Raw genomic sequence first — 26,279 nt, 5'->3', positions numbered from 1 at the left:
CAGCCGTCCTCCAGACCGTCTCTTGGACTGGGCTGCTCCATTGCGGAGTGTTCCACTGAAGGTTCGGTAACTTCTCGCCCTTGTGCGGAGCGTATCGCAAATTCAGTTCGTAACTCTTCTTCTAGTCACAGCTCATCATCCTGGTCGAGGTCTGCAGGCTTGATGAGGCCGCCCACTTTCATGGCCCGTTCGCGTTCAGCATCTGCAAGATCCTTCTTTTCTTGTTCTCGCTCTTCAGCATAGAGCTCGGCATTGTCACCCGCAAATTCCTTGAGGGAGATCAAGAAGTCACGTAGATGAGTCCTGAACTTGGTAGTGTCCTCATTCAGAGTGAAGAGTCCAGTGACAAAATGCTGGATCTGTACCTCCTTTAGGTTGGGGAAGGCGCGCTGGAGGAGGTTGGCGGTAAATTCGCTGACGAACTGCTTGTTCGAGGTGCCCGGGGGGGCTTGGTCGGGTTGATACAAGGGCTGTGAAATCTTGTTGGCCTCCACCAGTTGGAACATGCGAGCCAACAGCAGGCACTGTGATTTGAATCCCGCCTTGTGGTCTGAATCAGTAAGGACAAAGAAGACATCTTGGAGGATGGAGATGTAGAATTGTTGGAAGAAGATCCCCGCAGTCTGGGGATCTGTCTCGGCCATGTTATTGATCAGCTCCAAGCACATGGACAACCCGGTGTTCTCGACTTCTCGGTTATCGTGCTTACTGGCCCACATGCAAGAGTCCATGACAAACTTGAATTGTCGGCCGTCAAGTTTCAGGAGGGCGGGGAAGCAGAACAGGTTGATTGCCTGGAGGAGTTTGAAAAACTCAACGCGGAATTCGGGGTATTCGTGGAAATCTTTGTTGATCATCTCCAGAGTACATTCGAAGATACTGTCCATAATTGGCGAGATCTTGTCGTCCATCAGATTCTGCGGAACGTCAGCAATAAAGTTCTCGAATGTCTTTCACGTCTCTGACCAGATGCCGAGATCTCTTTGGGGTCCAACGTACATGTAGCTTGTGGATGATAGTGGTGGTCACACTCAGGACTTCGGCATCTCGAGCATCGGGTACATTGCGCTGGTAGTCAAGCAAAATGGCATCCAGCAACGGCGGTACCATGCTGTCATTAACCATTTGCAGGTCATCAGCTTTCTGAACGTAGATGTCCACGAGCTTGAGAATCTCTTTCTTGATGGTCCGTAGACCTCGAACTTTTGGTGTCTTGGTCGCAACGTTGCCTGCAATTTGGTGAGCATGAGGCGCGCCCGCGATTTTCAGGTCCCCCCCTGTACTTACCTCCCGAAGCAACAGAATCCGAGATCAGTTGACTTGAAGCCCGGTACATATTGAGCATATCGTGATAGATGCGGCCAATCTGCGAGTAGAAATAGCTCCCGATTGACGAACATGCTGCCACGTTAGTCTTCATAATGTTTCCGATCACCTTGATCGTGTCTGCGTCTTGAAGGATGGCGGGATTGGAATTTGCTTGCTGGATGACATTGTCCCAGGCGGCGTTCGGAAGGGACATGAGATTGTCGATGAGTCGATCCTGCACACTCTTCTGACCCTGCGCGGAAATCATATAACCACAAGCTTCGTAAAAGGTGTGCACTTGTTGCGGTGTGAGATCGCATGTAATCTTCCGCATGTTGCGCACAATCTCGTCGATGAAGGGCTCGGTCTCGCCAGGTTGCAGAGCGACAAAATGTCGCTTGCACTTGTTGGCAATCTTGATGAACGTATCGCACGCCATATCTTGAACACCCTCGTGAGTCTCGTGCATAAATTCAAACAGCTTGTTGACGACAGTCTTCAAAAATTTCCAATGCGCCTTGAGGAATCGTGGGTATTGCCCGACAATGTACATAATGTTACTGGCCACCACCGCTTTGTTGTCCTTGCCGCGCTTCATCTCCGTCAATCCAAGAAGGTCTTTGATCACAGTGACCAAGAATCGTTTCTCGGTCTCTTCATTCATGGCACCGGATATCGAGCCGATCGCCCAGCAGAGAGTGTTGCAGTTGTTCCAAGACCACTCAGATCCATCGACTTGTCTTTGAAGCTTCTCTGACATGATATTTTCAGTATCGACTACATCCAAGTGAGTGAGATACACCAAGCATTCGCGGGTCGTTTTGTAGAGCTGAATGGTGTCACTCTCCTTGACGAATTCCCGCACAATTTCTCCCTCGTCATTTTCGACGATCAGTACTTCTTCGGGGCGGACCATCTTTTCGACCATGACTTGACGCAAACTTGACAGGACTTGGGAATACTTGTGTTTGCGTAGAGGATAGTTTGCAAGGGTGCTGGGATGAGGTGCGCCACCATTTGCCAATCCACTGACACCCATATTGACCAGTGGGTTCAGCTCGGTGATTGGGAGTTGCTGCATCTCTTCATACAGTTCTTGGACCAATTTATTCCAATATTCCAGACAGATCTTGAAAATCTCGCGGTCGTCAATCAGACTGATCTTGATGAGGTAGAAATGACCGTGAAGCAGATAGTCGGTATTGGGCAGTCTTTCGATTGTCTGGAGGTGTACTGAGAAATAGTTGCAGAGGAAGATGGCTAGATTGAGAATGTATTCTTGTTCGGAAGGCTTCGCCTTTGCATATGCCTCGCGGAAGTCGGTGTCGAGAGACAGGGTTCTGGCGACGACCGTCAATGTCTCGGTGAACATTTGGACGAGTTTATCGTCATATTCATACTGCTGGCCGAGCTGAAGTCCACCGATTTCGGTCAAGCACTTGAGGGTGATGTTACGAAATTGGTCGACTTCGAGGAAACGGGTCACCAAGGTGTCGATGAGTTTGGTCTCGAAGATGAATCCGAGCGGGATCCAGTTCAGGAATCGGAGCAAGGTCTCGAGGGTCGCTTTCACCAGGCTTATCGAGTCGGCTGTGGTGAGGACTTCATTGCACAACTGAAAAATCGAGGAGAACTCGGCGCACATGGTGGTTTTCAGGTTTTTGGCCTTGGTCGAGGTCATCTGGTCCTGAGAAAAGTCAAAGACCTCCTCGGAGAGTAGGCGGAGAATGGTCATATTGTTTTCACAGACTGACAACCCCGTGTGGCAAGCGGAGATGATCTCGTTGATGAACGTCGGCCAATGATGAGGCCATTCTTGCTTCAGAATGGTGACCAGAGTCAGATCGAGCTTGTTGACGAAGAGCTTGTTGGCCTTGAGAGATTCTTCGGTCTCTGAAGCCTGCAAGATCTGGTTGACAACGAAATTGCGGATTCCCAAACATTGATTTCGTGGTAGAACCTTCCAACGAGTGTTAACAACATCATCCAGCACTTGAAGCCCCAGGTATTTTGTTGGCATGTACGTAGCCTCTTGCAAAATCTTGTCCACCATCAACCAGGAATCTGGATTTGATTTGAACTCGTTGAGCTTTTGCTGAGCCTGCTTCTGGATATCGCCCTTGCCTTCTTGGAAGGCCTTGACGGTTGCGTCAAGCTCAGCGACGGTTACCGACATGGTTGAAGAAGGTAAAGGGGTGAGCGCTCAGTGAGCGTGGGTTGCACTGGGAGTGTGCCAGTGGGCAGGTTTTGAGGCTCTGTCGATACGGGGTTTTTGTTGGTTTGATAATGCACTGAAGTGGGATGGATGAATGATGTGGCACTGCTTCCGGTAAGTTAGAGCAGGATGAATCTCTTGGGATAGATAGGGCAAGAGATGAAATGCTGAGTCGCAGACAGATGATGATGATGATGCCAGCGCCACGAGGTTTGTTTGAGACTCGCAAACGAGCGAACCGACAAGTGGTGACAATTGTGTGGTAGGCGCGTGTGAGGCAAAAAGCGGGCGCGGTACTGCAAAGTCACTCCGTACATAGGAAGACTTGCGGTGCGACAGCGAATCTACGATTCTGGAGCCTGGTGCATTACTAAAACAGACCGCTCGCGGCCAATAGGAGCTACCGACCACCGCATTCACCCGGTGCACATCTCGTGACGATTCGTCTCATCCAGGCAATTTCGAAATGGTGGCTACCGAAGGACTGCATAGAAGCAGGAGATGCTAAGACGAGCAACATTTATCTCATATTGTCTGGTTTATCTGGTATCATTAAAGCCACATGTCCAGTCAATAGAACAAAACTCGTACAATTTCCTTTCGTTTGGTTGATATTCACTCCGTGCCCACCCCAGTCGTGTGCTCGATAGACTTTTTGACTTCTCGTTCCTCACTCTCTTTGCGGTATTGATGGTAGGCGGCAGCCATCTCCTCCTTAGATTGAAGACCGTTCTTCTCTGTGATCAAATCTTTGAGCCATTTGTTCTCCATTTCCAATTGGGCAATCTTGGCCTCCAATTTGGAATTCTTATCTTGAACGTCTTTCACGGTTCGTTCTAAGGCCTGTTCTCTCTGCTTCTTCTTGACTCGAAACCGTGCACTGGCGGCCGTGTTGCGCCTTCTTTTATCCTCCTCAGCTGCCAATCGCGACTTCTCCTCAGGGCTTAACGCGTCGAGATCGACTGGTTCGCCTTTTCTCCGAGAGTTATGCGGGCCACCTGCTGCGGGAGCACTGGAGGAGTTTGGGTTTTCAACGTTGCCAAACCCTGGGGCTGGTGCAGGTTGAATAGGGGTGTTGTATGTGGCATAGTAGGGAGATGATTCTGCCGCCGATGTAGTCATAGTGGAAGGCTGATAATTTCGAACGGGTTCAGGTCCGGAAAGAAGTTCTTCATATTTCACGTTCTGGTTGTTCTTGGGGTCATTGAGGTCAAACTGGAACGAGCCATCTTCGGGTAGAGGAATATCGAAATGAGTAAAGTCAGTATTTGTAAACATGGCCAAATCCTGATTTAGGTCGAGATCGTCCGTTGCGAATTGCTCCTGGTCGTAGGGCGATGTGTTCAGAGTATTGAGATTGTTCAGGTACTCTGAAAAATTCGGCCCAGTCCGGCCTCGATATCCTGACATCGTCGTCCCAGCGATCAACACCTCATGCGCTCCTACAACCTCGCACTTCTAGCAGTGGATACAGGATGGTGGCGTTGTCATGAAGAATGGTCAATTGGTGTCAAAGGGAAGATACAGGGTATGGAATCGCTGTTGGTCGATAAAGGGCGTATTATGACCAAGCAAACGGATGCGGTGGTGGTGAATTTCTGCAGCCCGAGGTCGCTCTTGTCAGGGGGTCCGCCTAGCAGAGGGCACTCAATTCCCCAACTTGGGTGAGAAAGGAGAAGGATTTGTCGTACAACTGGGTATGTGAGGAAGAATGGGGTGATGATAATTGTGAACGACGATGGGGGAGAATGAAGGACGCAAAATCTGCGAACTGCTGCAGACTGCGGTACGAAAAGAATCAGGTGTGAAAGGCGGGGGCCGACAAAACGCAAGGTTTTGCAGTGGCAGAGGCTCGAGATGCCCGTCGTGGGGACTGGGCTCGCTTCGGGAATTGCACCCAGAATTGGCACCAATCGCCTTGACAAATCCTTTTACTAAACCCCTCGACGAGGGCTTTCCAAGTATTCAGTTACTCAGAGTGATTTATTATAAATTTCATACCTCCGTGGCCACACCATTCATTTCGCCTATTTTGCCATCCATCGTGGGTAATGCTCATCATGATCTCATGCCAAAATGCCGACCATCAGGTCCGAACTCAGCAGAAGTTGATTTTTCCGGCTGAGTTTTGGTGGGCCGCACACCGGCGCTCATCGCCGCCCTCTTACATTTTTCATACTCACCTAGGCAAGTTACCATACCTCTTTCCGGTCCAGATCACAAATCAGAAGGGCCCAAGAACTTAAGAACTTGTCCGTCTCCTTGCACAGGTGACTGTCCCGTGAAAATGCCCACGCTCCCTGAGCGGTTGTCTTCGTGTTCGTGATATCTAAACGTTCGTGCTATGACATGCAGGGCATAGAGACCCAGTCTGCTCCTCAACCCTCCTCCACTAGGCGCCCTCCCTCTGACACCGTGGCGGCGTCTGGTGTGGGGTTGGTCTAGCTCCATATCATCATTATCATTCGAATGGTCATCCCATTCTGATAGGCAAATATTTCGTACATACTGCTCTAGTATGTATTGGTCGTCTTCTCCTGCTGCCAAGTACTACTTGAGGTCATCCTGCGAAGCGGTGGATAATCAATAGGAAACAAGTCATGTGATATTGTTGTCTTTGACAACCCCCCCTTTACGTTCACGTGACATACCCCCGACTCGGGTTTATTTACTTGGGCCGAATTGGTAAATGGTTTTGTTCCCTCCTCCACATGTAAACAATCCCACATATTGTATCCCAATGGCGCCTGTCCTCGTCAAATCTCTCAATAGACTGTCACGAGAAGCAGTGATCGATCTTGCGCTGAAATGGCTACAACCAAATCGCACGTCCACGCCCTACCTCTTGAGCAATCGCAGACTATTCGAGGCCGATGAGGAAGACTATCTGCACACTCCAGCCAAGAGCATCGAAGCCCTGCGCACGATATATCATCAACTCAAGGAAGAGAGCACACATATTTCCAAGCGGGATGTCATTGACCGGATCGTTGATGGCGATTGGCGCAGAGGACTGTCATTACAACAACATGCGATGACTGACTTTGCATACCTGGAACAAAATGACACTGCCCTGAGATGGAGCGCCCTTCGACTTGTGCCCCTTGAAGCAGAAGAGCAGAAACTCCCTGGGGACGACGAATCTCAACCTCCGACAAAGAGGCGCAAACTAAGCAACCATGAAAACAACCTCAAATATCCGCAAGTCTCTGCTCAGGCCTTCGTGTCCGCGCTCAAGGAGGAAATCTCTCCTCTGGTCAAAGCAGACTACCACCTTCACCGAATGCCTCCACCGTATAAGCTCGACATAATTCGACTTTACATCACACCACATGCGGCATTCGGGCCTACGCGGTCAACTATTCCCCGACGTGCCAAATATGCCACAGATGCGGGGAGAGTTATGTACATCGCACTTCCTGACAGCTGCCCCAACGTTTACATCTCCTTGTCCGGTTCCTCGGGTTCGAGCGGGAGGGCCAAAGGTGCCAGAGACTCGAAGGGTAGAGCCATGGCGAAAGTGGATATCGCGGCCATGAAGAAGATCGTCCTAGAAGCAATACCAAAGGCGCTGTCTCGGCCACAAGAAAGATGGGCACTCGAATCAACAAAACTCACCGCAAGGTCCCTCCGCAGCATTTGTGAACTGAGAGGCAACCAAAGGCCTGGAACAGGAGGAGGGGCATACAGCGCCTTTGCAGGGGACAGTCAAACTCCAAATCAGAGCCCGGTCGACGTTCAAATTCGTAAGGAAGTCGAAACGCGCGATGAGAGGCAAATACTTGTTGAAAAGCGGTTTGGTCAGATGACGGGGAAGCGCCACGCTCCGCTGGACCGGGTGCACGTAAAAATCAATAATGTGATCCCAAAAGATCTGGAGGGTTATTCAGAGTGGGGAGAAGAACAAACAGGAGATATTGGTCTCACGTTTTCAGGCGGCGATGTGTTCTCGGGATTGAAAAATCTTGCACAGTTGGAGCCAGGTTATGTTGATCTGGATAAGCTCCCTGCTTGGATGACTGGCGAATTAGGAGTTAGTAGCCTGGCTGTTTAGGATGTTTTCGGATGATCACGTCTTTGTGAAAACCGACGCTGACGATGGGTTATGGCGATGAAACCGTTCTTGAAGGGAAATTGGGTGCTGGCTGTTAAAGCAAATAATCATCGTCCCAGGAGAAGCTCTTTTTGCTTGAGGATCCCCCATTCCACAAAAGTCAAAACTGGCCTGTCTTCATTCTTTGGAGAAGATCCTCAATCCTTTCATCTTCCTGTTTGAAGGGCTGACAGTCTTCGCCGGGGGCCCAGCCCGACACGGATTTCATCGGTCGGGTACCATCCATTTACTACCTCATCACTTCGAAGATACCCAATATTCAACTTCTGCGGGCATCCTCTCCATCAACATGAGCTTCAGGAACAGTGTCGCTCTGATTAGCTTCCAGTCCTCCTTTGATTCCATCCGTACCGGAGCAAAATGATTCCTGCCTCTATTTGGAAACGCCAGCTCTCAGAATTAAAAATACATCATCGTCCATCTGAGCTTGTATTGTCCTCTATCCCAGTGCGAGTCGTTGACTGAGTAAAATGTTAACTTGAGAATGGTATTCATCAATTCGACCTTGAAATCAGACTCATTGGCTTACTCATTTGCCCCCTTTCCCATCGGACTGACATGGTATAGAGCTCTTCTTCATTCTTCTCCAACACAATCCCAGCAATCATGCAACACCAGCACGACAATCCAGCCAGCACTGTCCGACCTAACACCGCTACGACCTCCCTCGTTCTATTCATGGCACCCCGTTCCGATAGGGTGAAGCTACGTGGGTCGATTATGATAGCGGTATCTCCTGGCGACTGTGGGTTAGTGTCATGTCACTCACCACCAAATAGCTAGAAATGAGGTACAGTCGTACCTTCTGGACTGTGTCGAGTCTCTTTGCTGACCTAATACCTGTTTCACGACCCATCACCTCAATTGTTCGGACTTGCTAAGACTTGAAAAGATCATGGACTGGCTGTCGATCAGCACAATACATGGTCCCCAACCGTTGAACACGCCAGACAGGAGTGGAGTGACTCAGGCCTTCACTCTGCAGACTTCGGCTGGGCCACCCGAATTCTTGCTTCGGTTACATCGTTGAATTCCAGCCTGGTCGGCTTATCATACTGCCAAATGGACGTTGTTTGTTTCGGAGAGGAAGAAAACTATTCTTCGGATTGGGAGACTGCGTCGGAGATTACTTGCCGACCAACATCAGTGTTCTCAAACCTTGCTCTAGCATCCGATACGCTTTTGTAGGGGACCTGAGGAAAAATTCGCTTTTCGCACAGGCCTTTTCTGACACGAAGCCAATAAGCTGCAAGGAATTTCGAGATTGACGGCATAGCTTTACTGTAGGTCGGCTGAATGCTGGATGATGGTCGCGATACGAAGTCTCGGGGTCACGCACTTAGCCAACTAACAGTCGCTTGCCACTGGTACAGGTTGCTTGTCTATCCATTGACTCTCTCATACGGATATTCCCCGACCTCTTCGTTTTATCACGCTGACAACGCCTTGACATGCATCACAACATCGAGAGAAGTCCATAAAAGACAAGGACGAGGCTATGTCAATACAAGGATCTCAAACTGTGTGGTCCAAAGCCTTGTAAGAGACCAGAACATGGTCTTCCGGCACCACTTTCAGTAATTCCGCGATCTTAAAGAGTCCCAGTCTTGTTGATGAACGAAGAACAATCATTTGTCAAGAGGTACACCTAAAGCAGCAACCCGCATAGGAGGAGTATACCGGCTCTCTCTGGTAGCCGCAACTTTCTTCGGTCCCTTCTGAACTGCAGCAATTCCCGATTGCCTAAGAGCTGTGGATGAAGAGTTAGCAACATGCTCAGCCCTTGCATCGAACCTGGACCCCTGTGGAGAATCGTCGTTCGAACAAGGGAGAAACATTGACGGGCATACGGAATCCGGATTTTGTTGCCTGTCAGTCTCCAAAATTCACAAGACTGGGGCCAAAGCAACTCTCCCAGGCAGATCCAAAATGCTGTGTGACCATAAGGTATATCGACTCATTTGACCATCAACTATGCTGATGGTATCTTCCAGTACAACTCCCCGTTGATCCCGCCCGCACCGATAGAGCATTTACCACGATCCCGGTCGATATAGCTGGATTGTTGGGACCGACCTAGAAAATGGATATTGGTCGAGTTTTTAAATGCATATGCCATTCGATACGGCTAGCCACGACTCATTGGAATGCATCTCCGATTTGGACGGTCTCCCGAACATTGAAGGAGAGCGACAGAAATTCAGGAACCGCAATCTGTTCCTGCTTTCATGTTGTGTAAGGAAACAGCTCGGTCCTCGAATTTATAAAAATGAAGCCAGCGTTCGACCGAGAAACTTCGATCATCCCGACAGGAGACATCCGTCTTCCACTCGTTTCATATTGCGCTGGAAACGGCGTGTCGGTTTGTCATCTATCATGTATATCAACCTTGTGCAGTCAGCATTGCTTGCCAGCTCGGCATGGAGGTATGTCTTCGGTGAATCAATCTATTCCGACCTTGCTAATAGGCTTCTTAGCATTATCGCTGGTGCTAATCCTTTACTTCCTCGCGGAGACGGAACCACAGCTGGCCGGGCATACGAGACAGGTAGTGGCACTACGCCCGTTGGGCCAGGCTGTACAGCCTCTACTACGACTTGGACGATCGCGTCAATATTGCCAGGAGAGACCTGCCCCCCAACCACGCCTGTTGGCCCTGGTAGTAACTGCCCCACAGTTCCCCCTTTCACAGTCACTGTGACCACTGGAGGCGGGAATACTTGTCCATCCAACACTCAAGTCAGTCCTTGCTCTGGCGGAACTACAGCTACGGTCACAGTCACTACGGGAGGAGGAAATACCTGCCTACCAGATACTCCAGCCCAACCCTGTTCTGGTGGGACGACGACAACCGTTACGATGACTGCTGGAGGAAATACTTGCCTACCAACCACGCCAGTTCAGCCTTGTACTGGCGGCACAACAACCACCGTTACCGCTCCTGGTCCGACTGTGACAATCCCAGGATCTGTTGGAGTTTCTACAACCACCGTCACCGTCCCAGGATCTTCGAGAGGCTTGACACCTATTTTCACTGTTCTAGCTTCCGCGGTTACCCAGCCTGGCTCGACCGTTACAATCCCTGGATCATCCGTAGTCTCGACTCGAACAATCTTTGTGCCTCCTGAGACGATTACGAGAACCATGACTCAAGGAGGCCCGGCCCCGACCGCCACCAGCACTGTGACCTCAACAGAAGTGGGTCCCGCACAAACTCTTACTGTTCCTGGAGCTCCATTTACTGTGACCATAACGGAGACAGGGTCATGTCAGACAGTTACGGTTCCTGGTGACACGGTCACGGTGACAAGTACTGAGGCTGGCCCTGGCCAAACTGTTACAATTCCTGGCGGAACGATGACGGTGACCAGCACCGAAGCTGTTCCTGGAGGCACGGTCACCACGACTGTAACAACTACCGAAGCTGGGCCTGAGCGGACAGTCACGGTGCCCGGCGGCACCACTACAACCACGGCCACCACGACGGAAGTCGGTCCTGGTCGAATTATAACCGTTCCTGATGGGGTTTCCATAATAACAATCTCCGGAGCTACCTCAGCGGTTGTCACCACCACTACAATTGGGGATACCACAGCCACGACTATAGTCATTGAGACAGGATCTTGCACCCGAGTTGGGCCAACATTCACGTCCACATGCACCGTGACCTCGTGGGCAACTGTTGGAGGTGGATATGGAAGTGGTGGCTACTTGACAGATACGCCTGCTACAACTACGACGTGGAAGAATCATTACTGGAGAAGACGGGGATAATTAATTGATTGACGGACAGCACGAACGAATCAATGAAGAATGTCGAGATGAATTGGCTGATGAGATACTTGTTGAGAACGATACCTTTTGAGAACATCGACATGGTCCCACTGCTGTCACTCCTTCATGTCAAGGCACGGTGAACAAAAGATTAGAGCATTCATATAAGTCTCTGGTGCAAATGATATGAGATTGAAAAGGAGAATGGGATTGTACCTCTCCACTGCTTTTAGGTGGCGGCGGTACTGAGCAAGGCTCTGGAGAGGTGAGCCAATCAGGTTTCAGCCATCTCTGCTCTTGGCAAATGTGATGTGTTTTTTTTTGCCACGGCGGGCGAAGAGGTGGCCCAAATTGTACCTTGAATTCCCCCACCTGAATTCAAGCCTTGTTCTCTTGTTGCCTGCTTTTCGGCTTCATTTTATTCCCCTTTTCTCCAGCTCTTTGAACATCTTTTTTATCCGTGGTTGGCGGTATCTCTGCCTGCGTTCTTCCAGTCTGGCAAGGCACCTTTTTTCCTTGGACCCATTAACAAATCGATAAGCCGCCAAAACCCCCACCGACAACCTCTTTTCCCCAGCAGTTGGGCACAAATCCAACTTTTTCCTCGATCAAACCGTCTTCACGCTTTCTCATCATGCCTGTCTCCGCTTCCAAGGCTGCTCGTCTGGCCAAAAAGGCCGAGAAAGGCGAAAAAAAGACTGCCGCCTCCAGATTGTCCTCAAAGGCAAACTCTAAGAATGCGTCGACAAATGGCTCCAAAGCCTCCTCTGTCACCGGTGATGACGACCCTCCTATGCTCGACGAAGATGAACAAGACGCTCCCGCAACAAGTGCCGAAAAGATGGACAAGGTCAAACAATTGACCGCCCAGATGGATAAACATGGACTTTCCGATCGAGTCACCACTGGTGTGCTTGCCTCATTAGAGGCCAGTCGAGATGTCAAGATCACTTCTGCTTCTTTGGTCTTCCACGGCAAGGTTCTTATTCAAGATTCCACCATCGAAGTCAATTTTGGTCGAAGATACGGCCTGCTTGGTGAAAACGGTTGTGGCAAATCTACATTGTTGAAGGCGATTGAGAAGAGAGAATACCCATTCCCAGAACACGTGGACATTTACTTGCTGAATGAGGGCGCTCCGCCTACGGATATGGGTGCCCTTGAATGGGTCATTAAGGAGGCAGAGAAAGAAGTCAAGAGATTGGATGATTTGGCCGAAGAAATTTTGGAAAAGGACGGTCCCGAGAGTCCCACCTTGATGGACATCTACGAGGTAAGGTTTCGCGATTCGATCCTTGATAGAAGCCATACTGACGGCCTTAGCGTTCCGAAGCCATGGATCCAAATACGTTCGAAGTTCGAGCCTCCCTGATTCTTACCGGCCTCGGTTTCAACAAGAAAACCATGCACAAAAAGACCAAAGACATGTCCGGTGGTTGGAGAATGCGTGTGGCACTGGGTCGGGCACTTTTCGTCAAGCCTTCTCTACTCCTCCTTGACGACCCCACCGCCCATCTTGATCTCGAAGCCTGTGTGTGGCTGGAAGAATATTTGAAGAAGTGGGATAAGACCTTGATCTTGGTTTCGCACTCCATGGACTTTTTGAATGGCGTTTGCACCAACATGATCGACATGAGACAAAAGCAACTATTGTACTATGGTGGTAACTACGACTCGTACTTGAAGACTCGAACCGAACAAGAAACCAATCAGCAAAAGGCGTATGTCAAGCAACAGGAAGAAATTGCTCACATCAAAAAATTCATTGCTTCCGCCGGCACCTATGCCAACTTGGTTCGACAAGCAAAATCCAGACAAAAGATTTTGGACAAGATGGAAGCCGATGGATTCATCCAACCCGTTGTACAAGATCGAGTCTTCACCTTCAGATTTGCCGATGTTGAGAAGTTACCACCTCCGGTTTTGTCCTTTGATGATGTTACTTTCAGCTATTCCGGAAAGCCGGAAGACAACCTTTTCGAAAATCTGGATTTGGGTGTCGACATGGATAGCCGAATGGCTCTTGTGGGACCCAATGGTGTGGGCAAATCGACTTTGCTTCGGATCATGACAGGAAAACTCTCCCCCACCAGTGGCTCCGTCAGCAGACACACCCACCTGAAACTCGGTCTCTATTCTCAACACTCCGCCGATCAACTGGACTTGACCAAATCAGCCCTGGATTTCGTTCGTGACAAGTACGCATCCACATCACAGGACTATCAATATTGGCGCCAGCAGCTTGGTCGGTATGGTCTCTCCGGAGACGCCCAGACCGCATTAATGGGGACCTTGTCAGAAGGCCAAAGATCTCGAGTTGTGTTTGCCCTTTTGGCCATCGAAGGCCCTAATATGTTACTTCTGGATGAACCTACCAACGGTCTTGATATTCCTACCATTGATTCTCTGGCTGACGCCATCAATGCCTTCTCGGGTGGTGTGGTGGTTGTTTCTCACGATTTCAGGTACGTTGAACCTCCTAGGAAACTAAGAATTACAGAATCCAGACTAACGATCCGGCTAGATTGCTCGACAAAATTGCAAAGGATATCATGGTGTGCGAACACAAGACAGTCCGACGATGGGACGGCAGTATCGGCGAATACAAGAACTACCTCCGGAAAAAGATGGTATCCATGGGTCAGGTTTAGATTTTCCATCCCATGGGGATGTCATTGTGTTTTCGGCATCGTCTCTTATGGTTCTTTGACTCGGCGATGCATTGCATGGCGAGGCTTCTATTTCCCTACCGGCCATAAACCTGGGCTGGAATAAACTACAAGTGGATGAATGAAATTGATGACTGCGGCACTATCTTCACCTTTTTCCAAAAATGATAAACACCATGCGACACTACAGGCGTTCGGAATAGATGGCTGGATGGCTTGATTGACAAGAGAAATGGAATGCTGGGGCTTCTGATGCTCTCATTCAATCCGGACCGCAACAGTTTGGCTCAAGCGATGGAGAGAACATCAGATGATAGGGAGAAGAGAGACGGTGGGTTTGCTTCTCCGGGGGAGATAAGGGGTTGGTTGAGGTCCATGCCGACGTCAACATAACTCGGGTTGGACCGGATGAACCCTACCTCGAATATCCAGTAAATAGACGAATTGGAGGAAGATTACGAGACGCACCTCGACCCCTGCGTATCGCTCTCGCTTTTTCTTTTGCATTGCATACTTCTTTGGCCTTGTTTCAATCATCTCCCTGCTCTTCCACTTGAAGACGCATTTTAGTTCAAAGGGACGCGTTCAAGACAGCGCCACTAGTCGATCCTGAATGTGGAGATGTTATACAAAGTCCCTACCTATGTATGTCCTGGCTGCGAAGTTCGACTCCGCATTTCTCTTGACGTATATTTCTCTCCCCTCTCTCCATCGAAGTTGCTATTGCTTAGTTTATGACTGTGTCGAAAGCCATCTGGTCCCAAATACTGTGACTGTGACATTCTTTCATCGAACCAGCTGTCCGACTCTGAATTTGGTTCCGATCCTGCTTGAGCAACGCATCCCGAATAAGTCGTAGTATTTCCTCTCCTCCGCAGCCCAAAGACTTTGGTGCGTTCAGCAGGATATCCGGCCTCCTTGTCGGATACATCCACATCCAAGCAGCTTGTTCAGTTCAGATTGAGAATCGAGGAGACTAAAATGGAAGCCAACGAGAACGGGAAACAAAGCCTGCGCCCTGTCCATGTTACTCGAGCCACGGATGTGAAGACCGGGCATGGCCAGACCAAAGGGATGATTAGGCAGGTATGTTTTGTCTTCTCCTCTCTACTTTCTAGGAGTTGTTCTTTCACTTTATACCTCCTACTTCTTGCTTCTCTTTGAGCACATTGGGACGATGAGATCGGGTTATGGCAAGGTACGGCGAGGCATCGAAGAGAGGAGGCGGGATATGGCTCTGTCTTCGCCGATACTGTTTCTTCGAACAGGGCTTCGTGTCGACTGATCGTTCTCCTCCTCGTGGGCCAGATCGCATGGCAGGAAGGAATGCCACTTACTCTTCTTCGACATCCATCACCACAGTCCAGCTCTAACCATCTCATTTCACGGCCGAGTGCGAGAACGACAAAATCATCAATCCTGCCTCCTCTCCATTCCCGGACAGCCGAACTGATTCTACCCTATTCGGCCTCGTATTACCTAGTCCACACCCTTTCCTCCATCTCTCTCTTTTCAATCCATTCCCCTTTCCTGTCCCTTTCTTCCCTCTCCCATCTGCTGTGCCCGTTTCTCGTTTCCTTACCCCTTAAATCTTCAAGCATTTCCCCCCCCCCAAAAAAAAAAAAATTCTCCCATTTGTTTAATCCGATCCAAGACAATCTGACCTTATTCTCTTCTTTACATGTTCTAGTCCGCCATCGTCTCACTCTCTCCTTCGATCTGCGGGACCCTCATGCGCGCACTCCCTCACTCGGCCAGTGCAGTACACCACCACGGTGCCCAGGATACTATCGTATACGCTGTCTCTGGGTACGGCAGCGTTGTCTCGTCGTCAGGAAATGGTACAGTTGGGGATGTTCGACAAGATCTGAATCCAGGCGATTGGGCTTTGATCCCAGCGTACAGAGAACATCAGGAGGTGAATGATGGGGATGAGGAGGTGGTGTGGGTGATTGTCAGAGCACCGGGGGGTGTGCCGGTCGTGGTGAATTTGACGGGGTGGGATGGGAGTGACGTTGAGGGCTGAAAAGGGAATGGGGAAAGATAGGACGGCTTTGGCAAGAGGAAAAGAAAAGGAGAAAGTGAACGAAGAAAATAAAACATTTAGGGGTAGAGATTGGTGACGATAAAAGGAATGAAGACACGAGAATTCTAGTGGAAGGTCGGAAAAAGGGTGGGTATCGTTGTACAAGGTCCTTATTTAGCGAGGTCGGAGAGGAATGCTGGGAGGTTGACCACATTGAAGAGAGGCAGGGAAGTAAGGCTGAGTTTGAAAACTGGGGGAAAGAAGGTGCAGAAGCAGAACCAAATATACGAAGCAGATAAAAGGATTGGAAAAGAGTAAAAGCAAACACCATTGCAGATGTGATGTGGAGCGGTGTGGGAACAGAGTTTCGCGTCTTAGTCCTGAGGCAATGCTGAAATGAGTCGAGGTTTTAACTTTTGTTCTCTATGCCAAAGCCGTCAATTAATATGTGGTCAGCGACCATCCTCCTCCTCTTCTTCTTCGCCGCCATCTTCATCGACATTTTCATCGCCATCCCACGTCCCATCCTCCACAATCACTTCACCCTTAACATCCCACCGATCTCCATTCGCACTCCTACTCACGTACTTCACAAACCTCAACACCCCTTTATCCCTCAACACAATACTAAATCGATTCCACGCCGCTGGATTCGCGAACAAAATTCCCCCGTCCTCTTCACCATCCTCGTCACCAGCGGATGATTTATAAATGGCAGGATCGGCTTTCTTGCCAACACTCGGGAGGGTTTGGGAACTCACAGACGCGGCGTCGAGATCGTCTTCGTCGTCGCCTGCCATATAGACTTCTTCACCGCCAAATTCGATGTGTTCGGCCGTTGAGACTTGGACTTGGCGTTGGTCTTGTTCAGACTCAGCCGATTCTGCTTTAGCTTTGTCTTTGCCTGTGCCTAGATCTTCGTCCCCATTTGTGACAGCATACCCGTTGGCCGCTTCGTTTTCTTCCTCGGTCTCGTCTCTCTCCCATCCTCCACTAGGTGTGATGGAGATCGTGAACTCCAATTGCGGTTGCTGTCCTAGATATGGGTTCGCCAACGCGTAATCCTTCCCACGCCGGAACCGCCGTGCAATCGCATTTTGTCGGATCAGACTCGTTGCCTTCAGTCTTGTGACTAGCGCCAACCATTTCTTGAACGCGTGCGAGTGAATCAAGTCGGTCAGAATGCGAGATATCGGCGTTTTATCTCGGTGTAGTGCTTCCGCTCCTTGAAGGTATGCGTAGCGGTGCTTGTGGGGTGGACGAGCGACTGACCAGTTCGAAGGGTGACATCGCGATTGCTTGGAACTACTTGTTTCGTTTTCAATGGCGGATATGTATTCTTTCAGTTCGTTGGCAAATTTTGGGTTGAAGAATTGCTCCAGTTGTAAGGCCGACATTTCTGCAAACGAGGACGAAAAATCTTCAATCATACCAGGCGTTAAATAGCTCGGGGAAATATAGTGGAGCAGAAAGGTCAAGTCTTGTTCCGTGAGAATGTCTTGTTCCGTATCCTGATCATCGCCTGGGTCGAGCTCCTTTTGGGATGCGTGGCTGTCCATTACACACCTCGGCTCGTCGAAATGGCGGAATATCAATTGCGGTTCGTCAAATTCGTTTGCTGCTCCTTTGAGTTGTGCGAGGCTGGATTTTTGAGCTTGCGCTTGTTCAATGCCCTCTTCGAACCCCTCCTCGCCTTCCTGCGGGATGTGATACCATCCACTGATTGCCATGCGAATTCGTCCTCCATCTTGTTCCGGATTCGGCCCATGGTATACTTCCTCCACATCATGATAGCTCTCGCCTGGCCGAACGGCAAAGAAGCTCAATTGACCAAATGACGGAGGAATATTGAGACTATGCTCCGCTAGAGGTACTTTGATTTCTTCGCCAGCTTTATTCTTCTTCGTCTCAGTCGGGAAAAGTCTCAATCCACCACCCCATTCTGGTTGCCATGGATGATCAGGATCTGTCAAGTATAGAATGTAACTGACCCTTCTGCTCCCAATCACATCGTCGTGGCATAATAGGTAACAGCCTGGTGTATAAACATTGACCGCCATATCTGTTTTCTTTCCAGACACTTTGCCGGCGCCTGTGACAATAGACACCCATTCTCGGAATTCCGAACTGTACAATGCATCTCGAAGACGAACTAGGCTCGGAAGGCGCCTGAGAGACTCGGCATCAAGGTTGGAGAGATTTGCGAGGTCACCGGATTGATGGATCCGGTAAATGTCGGTTTCTTTGAGCGTGAAGTGGATGTGGGTGGTGATCTCGGAACGGACAGAGCGTAAAAGAGATTCTTGAATCAGTGACGGTACAACTGCGTGGGGATATGGAGTTGAGGCTTGGTAGCTTTTGCGAAAGTGCTCACGGGTCTCACCGGTGAAAAGGTCGGATCGGAAGGTAGATTTCAAAGAGGGAGTATCGTTAGAGAGAACTCGTTTCTTAGCTGGGGACTCTTCGTCCTCAGCAGACCTTCGTTTCATGTTGTTGCACCACAGAGGAGCAATGTTGGAGCATCTGAATGAATTGGAAAAATACAAAAAGTTGGGCATGGCTGCGGAGAAAACTAACGATTACCAAAAATAGACGTGAGTGGGTGCCGCTTTTAGCGTTTCACTGCACGTGATCAGGCTGAGAGTAGGAGGCCGGCCAATCCTCAACACTGCCATTTTTCTAGTGCTCTTTGTGGCGAAGAATTTGTCAAAGGATAAGCATGACAACTCTTTCTTCGTAGACTTCGTCGGGCAATGATTGGGCTTGTTCGCATTCCCTCATTTATCTGATCTCAAAGTCTGCGAACACGCTTATTGGCCGAACACGTCGAATACTTTGTCTCACCCGTCCGTCACATCTCTGCTCCAGACTGGGTGCGAGGGCGAGAGCAATGAGCTGGAAGACTGTTCTTTGTTCTGCTGGATGGATCGAATTTCTGGAGCGGTGTTTCTCGCATCGTCGAGATGGCCAGGGTGTTTTGGGCCTTTTTTTTTCGGTTATGAGACGGCCCTCTGGCATTAAAACAAACAAGCCAAGCCAGCCTAGCTGGCACCCTTCGAAGTGTGCCCTCAGGCCTCCTCAAAAAAGCGATTAGTCGATGTTATATGGACTGCCTCGCTGTCATTTAGATCATTGCCCAGCTCCCACGTCTTCATATCACTACGATTCCACCATGAGGCACTCTAACATGTTCCTCAGTTAGGTCCAGTGACGTTTCTGATCGATGCATTCGGAGCCATGCTAGAGAATGGCGCGCCACGCTAGATCGCGCTAGAACTATCTCTTGAAAGTTTAGGTACGGTTAAACCAACAACAGCGTGAGAGACCGTCAAATTGTGTTGCTGCGAGGTCGGGAGTGTGGTCACCTCGGCTGACAAAACCAATGGAAGAGCTCCTAACTGCTCTGCTGTCGTGTTCCACCAAACCATGACCCATCAAAGCAACTTGTCGGCTTTTCTCATCAGGATCTTCTTGGTGAATATACAGAGTATCTTCCCACAGCAGCGACGGCGAAAATTTTTCTTTCTGCTTCGCTTGGGAAGCAAACCGTGTCGGCGCATCATAGAGGCTGGCTCGGATAGCGCCATCCAGTCGCGACAAACATTCCGCCCTCATAGATGCGGTCTTCCGACTTCGAGTATGTAAACTGGTGTGTCTACCTCGTTGCCAGAGTCTGGGTCCTTCAGGAGAGTGATACCAGGCAAACGGAGTAGCCCGATGGAGTCTTTGGGATGGTAGGGGTTAATAAAATGGAGGAAGGGAAGATTCCGTTTCAGTCCTGATGTCCAATCAGGATTTGTCAGTAGGTCGAAACGTTTGTCGAAGATCGACCAGTTCCGTTAAATGAGTGATACTCTGACCCTGGATTTCATTTTGAGATATCTGACATTGCGTTCATAATCAATAGGAACCCCAAGTTGGTTGCCGTGTTTGTATGGATTCCATTGGTCGACGCCAGTGCTGCTTTACCTGACCCAAATTAAGCCCCGGCACATGATCACCATCCGTTGCGGCTTGGCATGTTGGCCATTACGTTTGCCTATGGGTTGGCTTCGGGGGCCTAATATTTGACACCGAGGGTTACCGACAAATTTCGAGATCTCACACAATAAGTACAAGGACGACCAACCTCGATAAAACCAATTGGGGCTCGATTCAAACGAACAGACTCATAAGTCACTGAGCTATGCCCTTCACCAACCCATTCGGACTGAACACGTCGATCTGGCGCATCCTAGGCGCTTCGGCTGCTGTGACCTACTCAGGCTGGGGCATATGGCAGATTCTATCTCCTGGTCCGGCCGGACTGGAACTTTTCGGCGTACCTCCCAAGAGAGTAACGGCCACCGGACAAGAAGAAGTTGACGAGACGGCGCGCTATCTAATCCCCATAATTGGAGCGCGGGACTTGACCATCGGCTCTGCGATGGTATATCTGGGCTATGCAGGGAAAACGAGGGAGATGGGAACCGTTCTTGCAGCGACGACGATTTTGGTTATTGTCGACTTGGTTGGATATTATAAAATATGGGGTGCTCGATGGTAAGTCTGGCCTGTTAAAATGCCTTGTTGCTATTGTCATTGATGACACATCTGTGCATAGGACGGCTTTTATCGGTGTTTGGGCAGGAACTTGGATCACAGCTGGCGTGAAGATGATGGGTGGGGCATAAACAACGTTCTTTCTGGCCAGAAATAGAAACCGGGGATTGGGGGAAGAACCGGGTCGTCTATTCAATGTGTTGCTGGATTGTCGTTCGGCTAATGTGGACAGCAAGAAAACTTGACTGCTTTTCTGAGGAGACATCTGATGGTGTAGAGCTGCGCAGACGTTTGAATAAAGCCTAGACCGATGGTGCAGATAACGAATGCGAAGGCGCTGAGCGAGAAAAAGTATCGTGGTCCTATCTCCACGTGCAGACATCAGTGTCCTCCCTGATCCATTAATTGTGACCATGGCAAGAATTCACGTCAACCCATTCCATTTCATTGGGAGCGACCTATCCAGGCTCCTTCCTAGCTTGATTGAACTATACTACACGGCATGCCATTGGACAGAGAAAGCCTGCGAGATGGACCAAGCCAGTGGCTGGGCATGCGGGTACAATGATTAGTGCTTCAAACATCAGGATGGGACATACAACAGCTTATACGTGCGTGTTCGGAGCCGAGGTGTAAGACATCCCATCCATACCTAGCTGTGTGTTTCTTCACTTGTTCCGACTGACTTCTCATCCTAGATCATGGGGATTGTTTACGATTGCTTATGGTCCTGGCGTCGAGGTTCATCGCCGCGCTGACGGTGTGACAACTAGGAGGATTGTCATAACCAGCCGAAGGGGGAAGAAGAGAGAGAGATTAACTGTATTATATGTACTATTCAACCCTGCAAGGATATTTCCATTGATTTGCCTCGAAATCACCATCACCCATGGCTCCAAGGTATATTATGACAACTCTCAGCGCCACGCTAGTATCAGTATCAGTAGTCTGAATGGCTCTCTTTTCTCTTTTCGCTACGTTGAGCAGAAAGGATATCCCTAATTTTTATCCTTCTCCTTGCCAAATAAACCAAAAGGTTTGTGAAATTTTGTCCGTGGACTTGATATTGTCCGGGGGCTGGTTGCGACAACAACGTTAGGACTTGGAAGAGATGAAGGTCCTTTCCCCTGATTGGTCCAAGGAGTGTTCTCGTCCCTAAAAAGCATGCTTGCACGGAGACCAAGTCTAGCCCGAGAACTATCTGGCCGCTTCTCAAGATCTTGTTGGACGCGAGAAGCGCAGAACGACGAAGCCTCAGGAGCCCTTCGAACAGAGTCCCAGTTTCTGAGGGGCAAGTCCGACTTAGGAAGGTCCGTATCATCGTCTGGTAACACCAATTCCTGCGCTTCCCCTGCGAGAAATGCTGAATTGATGGAACATCGCAATTTCTTCTTTGCAGTGGTCGGAGGATCCAACACCCTGGGAGCCGACGACACCAGGGTAATATTCTCGCAAGGAGGAAGGCTTCTCCCCATGTCGCTTTCGAAATTTCTGTCAAATGTACAAGGAGTGACCGGAGAGGCTTCTTGAGGAGTGGCAACGGGAGAGGCAGAGTGTGGTGGAACCGATTCGATGCTAGGTGTCGCAGGGACCTTGAGTGATCCAGACCGATCCACAGTTGTCCGGCTGGTGGCTATAGATTTAGGTAGATAGCTTTCGCAATTGCTGCGCGCTCTCGAGGGCTCGCTTGGACCAGACGAAGACGTAACGATGCTTGGTGGACTCCGTGGCATTTCTGGAAGACTTTCTGGGAGACTAATCGCTGATGGGGAAGTAAGTGATTGAGACTGAATGGAAGCGGTTCGAGGTCGAGATCGATCCGTTCTTTGTTGTGACGCCAAATCTCCGGAGGAATTCACCGATTGAGCATAAAAACGAGTTCGGGCCGATGTGGTGTGTGATCCACTAGATCTGCCTCGACTTCCAAAGGAACCTGTAGTCGAGCTCGAATTTCGACTGGCCGAGTTCCCACAATCTCTTTCTTTCCTGTCTGGGCTCCGAGATCGAGAGCCGGAGAACAGAAACGATTCATGTTTGGAGGATTTGGTTGCTTCCTTGCCCTTGGCCTTCTTTCCCCTGTCTTTGACACTTTGAGGGATGCCATCCCATTTCGAGTTGACTTTGGGCATATGATCCGGCATTTTCTCGAGCCTTATATTGGACACTTTAATGGGGCTTATCGAACCGTGATGTGCAATCATCTGACCAGCGACCTGACTCGACACAACCGGGGTGGGTTCCCTCACTTGGAAAAGTCCTCCAAATATCGACGACTTCTTCTTTTGTGGAGCGGGTGTATTTGCAGGAGGCGCCTCCCCTATGATCTCTTCCTTGACCTTTGATGTGTCCAGCAAAACATTATTCAGGTTATTGAGCTGGCATAGAGGTGCATGTTCGTCGAGTGGGGCGCCAATCCGAAGCGATGATTCTGGGGTAGCACATGGCTGAGCATTGATGTGTGGAGGCCTCAATGCAGCTGTTTGCATTGCCAAATCAACACAACCCGAACGGTGATCGGGGAGTAGAGGGGGAAAACTGCCTATACTATCATTGCGATAAGGAGGCGGGTGTAGATTTGTCACATATAGTGAATATGTTTCTTATGGGCGGGTGACGTAGTGGTTGGAAATATGTGTTGTCGCACAAGGAACCTGCCAATTATGTCGCGGCGAATATAGAGAGTGGTCGATGACGATATTGAGGAGCGGGACGCGGAAGGTAGAAGTGTCGTGTGGTGATGTGGAAGGGAGAGAATCTCAGTCGAAGAGAGTCGGCATCCTAAGGAAGACAGGAGGGGTTGGACGATTATTGAGAGTAAAAAACGAGAGCTACTATTAAGCCAAAGACTGGGGTTGATATCCCATCTTATTAGAAAATAAAGTTCATGAGGCAGACGAGTGGCGGGCGAGCAGGTTCATCTCAGATCTTAGCTTCAGGCTGCCTTGAGGTTGAGTATTGGAGTAAGGGTAGCGCGCGCGTGGATTCAGGGCGAGACGCACTAAGCTAGAAAAGGAACGTACTTGACGTCGATCAGCAGGAAGGACGGGATTGTCGAAGACAGCCCACATCCTTTTTGGAGGTCAATGACTGTAAAAGGCCCGAATGGCTTCGATATGGACCCAGAAAAACACGTAAAAAAAACACCAGATCGTAAGATGCGCCGCGGCCCACCAGCGCTTCTTCTAGTAGCCATGGGCTCCGCGGGCGGCGTAAGAAATGCACAGACCAATTTTACGCTTCCTTTCCGGATGCTGCCCTTTTCGGTTGAGTTTCTCTAACTGGCAACAATCAGGGCGTTCACGAAGCATCCCCTTTAGCCACGTTAACCACTGTGCACCCGCCGTGGCTGTGATTGAAAAGTAGCCTGACTCACGATGTTCTGCCCCTATATCTAAACGTCTTTTGAGCATGTTAGTCCTCCTTTTTCTGGAAAACACGGAGTCCGAAGTTTGTTGCGCCTCTTGCCTGTTTTTACGGTTTCTCGTCAGGCGTTTTCCCATTGGGTGGTCCTAAACTCCGTCGATCAGCTGGGACGTGGACCAGTGGCGCAGGCGATGTAATTTTCCTTATCCCAGGATAGTGCTGCCCTCCCTCCATAGGTCTTCCCATGGACTTCATCTCCCTCCTCCCGTGTGTCCTAGCGTAGCTAGTCTTTCTCCTGTTGACTAGGCCTGATGGGTGGGATCTAGGTCCCGAGATGTGCTGGAGTGATCTGCTCGCGATTTTATAGTCTTTGCACATCCAGACCCACCTGGAGCATGTGGACTTTCTCTCAGAATTTTTGTTGCTCCAGAGGCTCTCGGGCTTCCATAGGCCGAATCCATATCTGCGCCGAGGACGTGCAATTCACTTGTCCGCGTTTTGCAGGTCGTGGGTTCGTCGAGCAAGGGTAAAATGAGGACTGGATGATGAGTTTAGGTATTCAAAGGTAACCGGGTGGTGCGAAGCAGGGAGAGAAGAGAATGTTGGCGGACGACTCGACAGAGGATCTGCGTGAATACGGAGCACTGTTTGTCTTGGAGAGTAAGTGGTTGTAAGACTCTTGGACTTCCAAGTGCAGTACCTTAGGCCGCGAAGAAGCAAACATGGCGACCAAGGGAAATTTGTTTCCAAAGTTCTTGGATTATGGATGTGATATTGTCTATCTTCACGTAGCAATGTTTAACGATGATCCGTAAGAGATATCCAGTGCGATATAGAAACGAGATTTGCCTGCAGCCCAGCCTGCCGCACCCGCGCGGGCGGCAACCCCGTGACTAACCTTGGTTGGCTGGCCGTTGTTCTTCCTCACTTCGAACTTTGCCATCTAACCGCGCAACAGCCAACAACAACATCATTGTCATTTTCCATCTCTTCGCCATTTGCTTAAGATTCGATCATTTGCAATTCTCCATTGTTGCATCCTTTCTGTCTCTTGACCACCTAGCTTTTCATGGTCGCTTCAAAAAAACACACTTCATCGTCCTTCTCTCCCTATTCCAACGCCATTTCGACTCCCAGATCTAATCTTTATCCAAAGCCTGAGCCCTGGTCCAAGCCATCCCCTAGTCAAAGGAACACACCTCAGATCTGACCAGCTGAATGAAATCTTCAAGATCAATTTCAACAGCAAACTCTAGCCACCGAGTCTTCTTTGATGCCAACGCCCTGTCGAGATCCTCGCTCATTCCTATGCTTCTGTCAAGCTGGCCTTTGAACACCTCACGTTAATCATGGCCAGTCACGACCACAACAAGCAGCAACAGCAAAAATCTCTTTCCACTCCTTCCACTCCTTCCACTCCAACTCGTTCTCGTCCTCAAAATGAACACGAGTCTAGTGGGAGCCCACAACGGCCTTCCTATTCACCCGTCACTCCAACATTATCTCAAACTAGTTTGGCCGCCCAGGATGATGCTCGAGCGGAATCTCCACCCTCGCAATGGATGGATGAGCCTGAACCACTCCCTGTCAGCCTCGATGACAACCCCGATGCCATGGCGTTGAGAGCAACACTATCCATCCTCCAACTTCAGCGAAACCAGGCTTTGCAGGATATGCGAGAACTTAACAAGATGAAACAGGCCGCTCTCGAAGACCCCGAGCGATTTGTTAGGGATCTCCAAGAGGGCAAATTGAACCAATCTCCTCGAAAAGGTGTAGAAGTCGATGATGTGGCGCCGGGAGCTGATGACAATAATGCCAAAGATGCGTCCAAATTCGGCCAATTTCCAAGCGCACAAAATGTTGTTCGATGTCCACCAGTGGAATGGGCTAAGTATCACATCGTTGGCGAGCCACTAGATCGTATTCACGAACAACAACAGCAGTATCCGGGTTTAACGGAAGAAATGAGCAATGGGTCTCACCGCCCTCGGCCTCATGCAATCGCGGCTCCCTTCAGTCCGTTTGTGGACAAGTTGGAAGGAGCACGAGCAACACCGAAAAGTCGGAATGTGGAAACTAAACCGGTCTAAAATTTGATATCATTGATTGAGGTCATGAAGCCGTGACAACCATGACCAGCCATGGACCAAACTATGCTGAGCTAATTCAACGGATAAATCTGCTTTCCTCCCCGGCATGGTCTCGAGTCAAAGTCCATTACCATTCCAACTCCCCAATCAAGGCCGGCTCCCGTGTTCTTCAACG

The 26,279-nt window shown here is 49.7% G+C and overlaps 10 protein-coding genes across 10 annotated transcripts; 6 read left to right on the top strand and 4 right to left on the bottom strand.

Annotated features, from left to right (window-relative positions):
• Window positions 1-125: 125 nt before the first annotated feature.
• Z518_06162 (uncharacterized protein) lies at window positions 126-3,484 on the bottom strand (the record flags this gene model as incomplete). The annotated part of the gene is made up of 3 exons (XM_013416972.1): window positions 126-917; window positions 1,000-1,229; window positions 1,288-3,484. The coding sequence occupies 3 exons, from the start codon at window positions 3,482-3,484 to the stop codon at window positions 126-128; spliced, it is 3,219 nt and encodes a 1,072-aa protein (XP_013272426.1).
• Window positions 3,485-4,138: 654 nt separating this feature from the next.
• Z518_06161 (uncharacterized protein) lies at window positions 4,139-4,933 on the bottom strand (the record flags this gene model as incomplete). The annotated part of the gene is made up of 1 exon (XM_013416971.1): window positions 4,139-4,933. The coding sequence occupies one exon, from the start codon at window positions 4,931-4,933 to the stop codon at window positions 4,139-4,141; it is 795 nt and encodes a 264-aa protein (XP_013272425.1).
• A 1,330-nt stretch (window positions 4,934-6,263) lies between these two features.
• Z518_06160 (uncharacterized protein) lies at window positions 6,264-7,577 on the top strand (the record flags this gene model as incomplete). The annotated part of the gene is made up of 1 exon (XM_013416970.1): window positions 6,264-7,577. One exon carries the CDS (start codon window positions 6,264-6,266, stop codon window positions 7,575-7,577), a length of 1,314 nt encoding a protein of 437 aa, XP_013272424.1.
• A 2,436-nt stretch (window positions 7,578-10,013) lies between these two features.
• On the top strand, window positions 10,014-11,411 carry Z518_06159 (uncharacterized protein; the record flags this gene model as incomplete). The annotated part of the gene is made up of 2 exons (XM_013416969.1): window positions 10,014-10,063; window positions 10,115-11,411. The coding sequence occupies 2 exons, from the start codon at window positions 10,014-10,016 to the stop codon at window positions 11,409-11,411; spliced, it is 1,347 nt and encodes a 448-aa protein (XP_013272423.1).
• Window positions 11,412-12,045: 634 nt separating this feature from the next.
• Window positions 12,046-14,062, top strand: Z518_06158 (uncharacterized protein; the record flags this gene model as incomplete). Its single annotated transcript, XM_013416968.1, has 3 exons — window positions 12,046-12,684; window positions 12,735-13,876; window positions 13,936-14,062. The coding sequence occupies 3 exons, from the start codon at window positions 12,046-12,048 to the stop codon at window positions 14,060-14,062; spliced, it is 1,908 nt and encodes a 635-aa protein (XP_013272422.1).
• A 999-nt stretch (window positions 14,063-15,061) lies between these two features.
• Window positions 15,062-16,106, top strand: Z518_06157 (uncharacterized protein; the record flags this gene model as incomplete). The annotated part of the gene is made up of 2 exons (XM_013416967.1): window positions 15,062-15,166; window positions 15,771-16,106. The coding sequence occupies 2 exons, from the start codon at window positions 15,062-15,064 to the stop codon at window positions 16,104-16,106; spliced, it is 441 nt and encodes a 146-aa protein (XP_013272421.1).
• Window positions 16,107-16,558: 452 nt separating this feature from the next.
• Window positions 16,559-18,595, bottom strand: Z518_06156 (uncharacterized protein; the record flags this gene model as incomplete). The annotated part of the gene is made up of 1 exon (XM_013416966.1): window positions 16,559-18,595. One exon carries the CDS (start codon window positions 18,593-18,595, stop codon window positions 16,559-16,561), a length of 2,037 nt encoding a protein of 678 aa, XP_013272420.1.
• Window positions 18,596-20,292: 1,697 nt separating this feature from the next.
• Z518_06155 (uncharacterized protein) lies at window positions 20,293-20,779 on the top strand (the record flags this gene model as incomplete). Its single annotated transcript, XM_013416965.1, has 2 exons — window positions 20,293-20,648; window positions 20,710-20,779. The coding sequence occupies 2 exons, from the start codon at window positions 20,293-20,295 to the stop codon at window positions 20,777-20,779; spliced, it is 426 nt and encodes a 141-aa protein (XP_013272419.1).
• Window positions 20,780-21,646: 867 nt separating this feature from the next.
• Window positions 21,647-23,134, bottom strand: Z518_06154 (uncharacterized protein; the record flags this gene model as incomplete). The annotated part of the gene is made up of 1 exon (XM_013416964.1): window positions 21,647-23,134. One exon carries the CDS (start codon window positions 23,132-23,134, stop codon window positions 21,647-21,649), a length of 1,488 nt encoding a protein of 495 aa, XP_013272418.1.
• A 2,226-nt stretch (window positions 23,135-25,360) lies between these two features.
• Window positions 25,361-26,104, top strand: Z518_06153 (uncharacterized protein; the record flags this gene model as incomplete). Its single annotated transcript, XM_013416963.1, has 1 exon — window positions 25,361-26,104. The coding sequence occupies one exon, from the start codon at window positions 25,361-25,363 to the stop codon at window positions 26,102-26,104; it is 744 nt and encodes a 247-aa protein (XP_013272417.1).
• Between the last annotated feature and the right edge of the window lie 175 nt (window positions 26,105-26,279).

Source organism: Rhinocladiella mackenziei (assembly GCF_000835555.1).
Source record: "Rhinocladiella mackenziei CBS 650.93 unplaced genomic scaffold supercont1.4, whole genome shotgun sequence".
Lineage (NCBI taxonomy): Eukaryota > Fungi > Ascomycota > Eurotiomycetes > Chaetothyriales > Herpotrichiellaceae > Rhinocladiella > Rhinocladiella mackenziei.
This window is presented reverse-complemented; position numbering and strand designations above follow the sequence as displayed.